Source organism: Episyrphus balteatus, chromosome 2 (genome assembly GCF_945859705.1).
Source record: "Episyrphus balteatus chromosome 2, idEpiBalt1.1, whole genome shotgun sequence".
NCBI classification, from domain to species: Eukaryota; Metazoa; Arthropoda; class Insecta; order Diptera; family Syrphidae; genus Episyrphus; species Episyrphus balteatus.
In genome coordinates this window covers 127,641,234-127,648,383 of record NC_079135.1, presented here as the reverse complement: position 1 = coordinate 127,648,383, position 7,150 = coordinate 127,641,234, and the positions used below count along the sequence as shown (strand labels likewise).

At 27.8% G+C, this 7,150-nt stretch overlaps 2 protein-coding genes across 2 annotated transcripts; both read left to right on the top strand.

Annotated features, from left to right (window-relative positions):
• The first annotated feature begins 416 nt into the window (after positions 1-416).
• Positions 417-6,060, top strand: LOC129909745 (probable cytochrome P450 28a5). Its single transcript, XM_055986816.1, has 5 exons — positions 417-623; positions 689-830; positions 904-1,014; positions 5,468-5,569; positions 5,632-6,060. Exons 1-5 carry the CDS (start codon positions 427-429, stop codon positions 6,058-6,060), a joined length of 981 nt encoding a protein of 326 aa, XP_055842791.1. The 5' UTR covers positions 417-426.
• A 37-nt stretch (positions 6,061-6,097) lies between these two features.
• Positions 6,098-6,832, top strand: LOC129912492 (probable cytochrome P450 309a1). The gene is made up of 3 exons (XM_055990757.1): positions 6,098-6,231; positions 6,299-6,562; positions 6,632-6,832. Exons 1-3 carry the CDS (start codon positions 6,144-6,146, stop codon positions 6,793-6,795), a joined length of 516 nt encoding a protein of 171 aa, XP_055846732.1. The 5' UTR covers positions 6,098-6,143; the 3' UTR covers positions 6,796-6,832.
• Positions 6,833-7,150: the final 318 nt, after the last annotated feature.

The following is a 7,150-nucleotide window of genomic DNA, read 5'->3' as shown; positions in this document are numbered from 1 at the left end:
CTTTCCTTTGTCCCGAATAACCTTAGCTTTTAAAGCTAAATCTTTTGAGATACTAAACAATTATAATAATTTATTAATCAATTCTAAAAATATATACATAATCCCAAACCATTAGTCAAATCATATGCATTTTTGCACAGACATGTGCCATCAAATATATAATTTTAAGAGCACGTTTTTGCCGCTAGCATTTTTATTGTGGGAAATATACAATGGGTGTTAAACTGTCAATTAAAACCGGTAAAGATGCTACAAAAACCAATAAAGTTACATAGAAACGATTGAAATTTTTTAATTTAATAATTTAACAAGAATAGTTTAATTTGATGTTATTTGTAAACTCATCGAGTGATGAGCTCAAAATGTTATATTAAGTCCAATGTTCCAGTCAAGCCTTTGTCAGTCTTTTTTGATTACTTCAGTTCAATGGATAGCTCTTTAGCAGTTTTTATCGTTTTAGGTTCCAGTATTATTGGATTAGTGTATTTTTATTTAGTGTGGAATTTTAATTATTGGAAAAGTCGCAATGTAAATGGTCCGAAGCCAACAATTCTTTTTGGTAATTTACCAAGTCTTGTGAGAAAACATCGAAATTATAATTTTGAAGTTTCTGAGATATATGAGTGAGTTTATTAGAATTTTGATAGATATTGCTGAGTTTTGACCAAATGTTTTGTGTGTCTTGTAGAAAATTCAAAAAAACTGGTGATAGATTTATTGGCATATTCATGACAAGAAATCCAGTCGTTTTACTTTTGGATCCACTTCTTGCACGAGACATTTTGACAAATAAATTTAAATCGTTCAGTAACAATGAACTATCGTTGTGGGTAAGAATATTGTGAAAATAAGAATGGTAGTGGCAATAGCTAAATATAAATTCTTATTAAAATGTGTTAACAGGGTAATAGAAAAACAGAAAAAGTGTCAATTCATCATCCATTTATAACCCGCACCGATGAAGATTGGAAAGAAAGACGAAATGATTTTATTGCTGGAATAAGTGATAGTAAGGTTAGTATACCTATTGAAAACTAATTTGTTATTTTAAATATTTCGTTTTGAGTGATTCATATCTTATTAGTAGGATTTTTTAAAATATAGTTATTTAAACCAAAAAAAAAAATATCAAAATATGTACATGTAATTGGGGAAAAGAAAAGCTGATGCTTTTTTCACGGTTTAGATAGAAGGATATTTAGCTTTATTTTTTCAAGTCCAAAAAACATTTATTTAGCTATTTAAATTTAAGTTAGTATATTTCTTATTAAAAACCTAATTTAAATTCAAAATTAAAAAAAAAAAAAATTAAAAATCTTACATCCAAGTTTATGAGTGGTATTAAAAGGCAACGAACTCTTAAAGTGTGTGGTAACCAATCATACATCATAAGGATAAAAGTGAATGTGAAAAAAGTGGTTTTCGAAATGCCAAATAATGTTTGTATGTTTTGGAGACTTTCTAAGGACTTTTTGGATATAAACATTTTGGAAAAGTTTAATTTTATCGATTTTGAAAAATTTATTCCAATGCACTTTTTAAACTAGATCGATATTTTAATGATTTTTTTCCCAAATCATTGTTTTCTTTTATAAATATTTTAATATTTAAAAATTTATATTTTGTTAAGACATCGGTGGTGAATGTAAAATGATCAAAAACAAATTTATTTTTTTTTAATTTGAAAAAAACTAAAATACAATTTTAAAAATTTTGGAAAATTGTTTGGCTGTTTTTTTTTTTTAAATTTTGTTATCTGCTTATAATTAATAAAACTGTTTCAAAATTACATTAATAACACTGTTTGGCAAAAAAATTACAGCTTGAACCAAACCATACCTTTCTAAAGTATTTTCGTGTGCCGATTCGTTAGGGTTGCCAGATATATTTTGACGAAACTAGTAATCGAGATGCAAAATCCCGGACTTTCCCGGACAAATAAGGACAAAAAAAAGAGTACAAAACTAGGACAAAAAAAATGCATTATTTTATAAAAAAAAAATAACCGAACAATCCTATTAAAATTTAACTAAAGGCTTAACTACATACACCACTTTTTGAAAAAGTACAAAAGTGAAAATATTTTTTTTCTGGCTAGCGCAATTGTTTTGTGAAAAAGAGTATACAAAAATGCGTTTGAAAATTTTCACTTTTTCACTTTTTGGCCAATGTAGTTAAGCCTTAAAAATTACATTTTTAACCCTTGTTCCCGTAGCATTTTTTTCTTATTTTTTCACAAATAAAAAAATAAATAAAAAACTCTGAGACAAAGTTTGGCCTTCTCGGTATAGTATTATAATAAACATTTGAGCTATAATACTGCAAAAGTTGCAATGCAATTCTAGTTAAAAAAATTTTAAAATTCCATTGAAAACCAATTGCGCAAAATTTTAAACGATTTAGTTAAATACAAATAAAATTTTTAGTAAGTTACTAAGTAAAGAAATGGTCTTTTTGACTTAGCAACTTACTTAAGTGGCTTTAGATTTTTTCCTTAATCGTTTAAAATTTTGCCATATTGTATATTTTTGAGTTTTGATTATATTGGAACAGAATACAAAACAGAATTGAGCAGATAATAAACCAAAATAAAAACGCCTCGCTTTTAATGAACTCGATTCGTTTTTTGAATAATAAGGGCCAATTTTTCAATAGTCAGATAAACCTCAGAGCTTATTCCTAGGAATAAAAGTTTTTTTTTTATATTGACATTTATTCTTATGATAGTCTAACTGACGATTGAAAAATTAGGGCTAAATGAATTAAGAGTAGCATACAAGTACTTAAAGGCTAGAAAAGAGTACAATCCCGGACAATTGATAGAAACTATCCCGGACGTCCCCCACACAGCCAAAAAAGAGTAGGGGAGAGTGGCGGACAGTGAGACACCCTTTTTTTAAATTGGTATATCTTAGAATGTTTTCGAGATAGCTTAACGAAACTTTGAAGTTAGTTTAAGACATATTTTATCTTAATGTTGCAAAAAAACTTATAGTTAAAGAATGAATGAGGGCATCACATTGGACTAAAATGTAGAAAAAGTCAAAACGTCTCACTGTTTGAAAGGGGTGCGATCAGTGAGACATTCTTAGGTGAAAAAAAAAAATAACGAAAACGTCAAATAATTAGGTAATTGACAAGTATATACTTAATTAATTTATGTTACTTTAACCCATTTATTCAAAAAAAAAAAACAAAAAGCCAAAAAAAAATGAAAGAAAAAACAATACGAAATCATTTTGAAGTCATGCTAAAATAATAGATTTTTTTAAAATCTATATGTCTCACTGTTTGCTTTTTAAAAAACCTATGTCTCACTGTTTGCTTTTTAATAATGTCTCACTGTTTACTTTTTGTCATTTTTCGGAAAAATATAGGTAAAATTACAGAAAACGAGAAGGAATTCTAATTCAATGATATTTTTTTATGAAAGAACATATAAATATAATACATATGTAAAAAAAGTTCTGTCCACTAACCAAAATTTTTTTGTGTTATACACTCTTTTTATAACATTCCAAAAACTACTTTCACCTGATTTTGTGTGATATTTTACGGCGGGGGAAAATGGACAGCTTTAATTAAGTCGGGACAAAATTAAAAGACGCAGACGGGGAAATAAACGTTTTGACCCAAACTAGCGTTACTGTGCTTATTTTCAGAAAAGAGAAAAATGGATTGTCTCACTGTTTGCACCGTCTCACTGTCCGCCACTCTCCCCTACATGTCCGGGAAAATCCGGACGACTGGCAACCCTACGATTCGTAGATAAGTCAAAATTTCACTACCACGTGAAGTTCTTGAAGTCCAAAACCGAACAAAATACCTATAGATTTTTTTTTTTTGAAAATCGTTAGAGCCGTTTTTTTAAATAAATTTTTTTATTTATGATAACTTTTAAAAAATTGTATTCCAGCTAACAGGAAATATAAAAATAGTGAATTTTTTGAAACTTTGTTTTGATTGTTTCAATAAATTTATTAGGTATAATAATTCCTATTTTCGTGATCTTATTTTTGAATACTAATTCAATCCTAGGTGGGCTTTAGGTCTGGTTTATAAGTTTTTTTCTATTTTGTCTCCGACGTTTCGACCGTGTTTACAGTCTTCTTCAGGGAGAGTATTCTATCTTCTAATTTTGAGAATTTAATCTTAAAAATGTTAAGGTTTTGTTTGTTTTGGTTGGTTTTTATTTTTAAATATTTTAAAACTTCAAAAAATTCGAAGTCTTGAAAAAGACGTTTCAAATCATCGTTATTTTGAAATTTCGATGATTTGAAACCTAGGATTGAATTAGTTTTTATTAGGTATATAATATGTAGATCTGTTTTAAAAATTTAATTAAAAAAAAAAAAATATTTTTTTTTTCTTAATTTTGACATTTCTTAATCTTTCTTGTAAAAAAATTGCGTCCAAATCGGTTAAGAAGAGAAATCAAGAAAATCAGACAGAAAAAAAAAACGATTTTATGCATGTAGGTACCGATTATAACGGCCCAAAAACATAATTGTTTTAAATCAAAATTATGACGATATTATGCCAAAATACATAGGGGCATATTCATAGTCGTATTTAGAAGTAAAGTCACAATAAATGTGGCCAACAATTTTTGAATATGAACATATTATAGGTAATTTATTGAGAAAAAAATTACTTTTTTTCAATTCTGAGTTACAGGACCAATTTTTGAAAAACATATCATTAAATTTTTAATTATTATTTTAATTATAATTTAATTAATGAAATGTTAGACATTGTTTTTCTTTAGTATTAAAAAACAAACGGCAACACCGGCAATTTTAAACCCATAGATGTTAAAGTATTTTAAATTATCGACGTTTAAGATCAGAAATCGTCAAAATTGGATCTGTATGTAATTTACTTTAGTTACTCCTCTAAAACATAATAAAACGATAACAATACAATTTCTTGAATTTTTTTCAAAAAAATTGCTAAACTATTAAATAAATTGCTCGAAATTCTTTGTATTGCCTTTATGCTGGTAGTAAATAAAGTTTGAGCAAAATTAATAGTAATATAAACAAGAAAAAAGACTCTAAACCGGTCAAAATTCTTAAAATTATTTTTAAAAAAACTTCCGAACAACATTTTGTTCGAAGTCGTCCCGATAGATCGAAAAACTAATAAAGTCAATCGATTCCTCATATCCGAAATATTGGGAAACAGTCAATGGTGCTAACGTCTAAAATTTTGACTTGCACAGTGTTATTAAAGGTTAAATAGTCAAAATTGTAAAAAAAAAACTTCATTGATTTTTTTTGCAATAGGTACCTAACTAACATTTTTTTTTTAATTTTTTTTTTTTGTAGGTACTAATAAATAATAACAAATTATAACAATTTTTGGTGTTACATATTTTTGTATGATTTTTAAAATAATTCAAAATGTTTTTTATCTTTAAGGCATTTTAGTACTAAAAACAGTAACACAACTTCTTTCCTTTCAGCTTCAGCAAACTTACCCAATACTTACCCAAATAAATCATAGAATGACAAATTTTATCAACACTGAAATTGTTAAAACTGGAGGAATTATTGAAATTGAATCGGTTAGCACTACAAAATAAGACTTAAACCCCAAACTAACATAACTTTCAAAAACTTTTATTAGCTCTCCTATAAGTATGTCGTCGACTTTGTAGCAAATTTCGTCTATGGTATTGATGCCAATGTATTCACATCTGGAATTCCAACAAACCCAATGTACAATCATTCGAGGAATCTTATGGATTTGTCTTTCAAACAAATCGAACAATTCTATCTTCTCGGTTTGGTACCGTGTTTGAAAAAAATCGTCAAAGATCGATTTTTTGATCAAGATACTGACAATTATTTCATTGATATGCAAAAGATTGCCATTGATATGCGATTAAAGAACAAAAATGATCGTTTTGACTTTTTGAATTACGTTCTAAAATTGCAGGAAAAGAAAAATCTTAGCAACATGGATGTTGTGGTTCATAGTATGTCAGTTGTTTTGGATGCTGTTGATACAACGGCTTTCGTGATTCTTCATACCTTGTTTTTGGTAAGATATTGAAAAAGTCAACCCTCAAGGATGCCACTTATTAACCTCTTTGATTTCAGTTAGCTTATGATCAAAGAGTTCAAGAAAAACTGAGAATGGAAATCAAGGAGAATATGAACGATGATGGAGAAATCAATTTCAAGACCTTGATGAATCTAGAATATTTGGATCAATGTATAAGTGGTAAGTGTATGATTTTTATATATAAGTCAGCACTCGTACAAACCCTATATTTTTCTGTCTATTTCAGAATCAATTCGAATTTTCAGCCCGAATCCAATTTTGTCAAAAATTTGCACTGAAGAAATTGATCTTGAAATCAACGAAAACCAAAGTACAAAAATCCAGCCTGGAATGATTGTTCACATTCCATGTTTTTCATACCATCATGATCCGGAATTTTATCCTGATCCAGAAGAATTCATTCCAGAACGTTTTGATAATGGTCAAGCGAAGAAATTTAGTCAACAAGGACAATTCATTCCATTTAGTGATGGTCCACGAATTTGTGCAGGTTTGTTAACCTTTTCAATAAATTAATAAACATAATTTCTAATATCTTTTAAAAATAATTTTTTTTCAGGACTTCGATTGGCACAAATGCAATGTAAAGCAAGTATTTTTGACATTATTAAAAATTTCGAATTGAAAGCCTGTAAGCAAACTCAGTATCCCAAATACTTGAGTAGATCTTCACCAAGATATTACTTGACTGGAGACATCGATATTAAGTTTATACCTGTGTAAACTGAAAATCCATTAGTTTTATTGTGTATTACCGAGATAATTTTTTAATTAAGATAGTGATAATGTTAAATAAAAATTCAAAAATATTGTTTAGTAAAAAAAAAAGTGTTGTGTTTTACTAATAATGAAAGATTATGAGGTTCATAAATTCGACATAGGGAAAGATCGGGACTTTTTCATTTTGTATTTTTTTTCTTCCCGATCCATTCCATTGAGTTGAAAATTCCCTTTAAGAAGTTCTTTATTCTATGGCGGACACTTTGTGGCGGAATCAAAAAAAAAAATAATTAATTGCTTATTTGTTGCCAAATTTTCCGCAAAAATAATTCTGAAGCAGACAAAAATAGGAAAATTA

What these genes read in the sequence shown, in the direction of transcription:
- LOC129909745 (XM_055986816.1), top strand. Translation starts at nt 427, where the DNA reads ATGGATAGCTCTTTAGCAGTTTTTATCGTTTTAGGTTCCAGTATTATT. An exon ending in ACAATGAACTATCGTTGTGG is followed by an intron (nt 831 to 903) that starts GTAAGAATATTG and finishes ATGTGTTAACAG; the next exon opens with GGTAATAGAAAAACAGAAAA. An exon ending in GAATTATTGAAATTGAATCG is followed by an intron (nt 5,570 to 5,631) that starts GTTAGCACTACA and finishes AACTTTTATTAG; the next exon opens with CTCTCCTATAAGTATGTCGT.
- LOC129912492 (XM_055990757.1), top strand. Translation starts at nt 6,144, where the DNA reads ATGGAAATCAAGGAGAATATGAACGATGATGGAGAAATCAATTTCAAG. An exon ending in TTTGGATCAATGTATAAGTG is followed by an intron (nt 6,232 to 6,298) that starts GTAAGTGTATGA and finishes TGTCTATTTCAG; the next exon opens with AATCAATTCGAATTTTCAGC. An exon ending in TGGTCCACGAATTTGTGCAG is followed by an intron (nt 6,563 to 6,631) that starts GTTTGTTAACCT and finishes ATTTTTTTTCAG; the next exon opens with GACTTCGATTGGCACAAATG.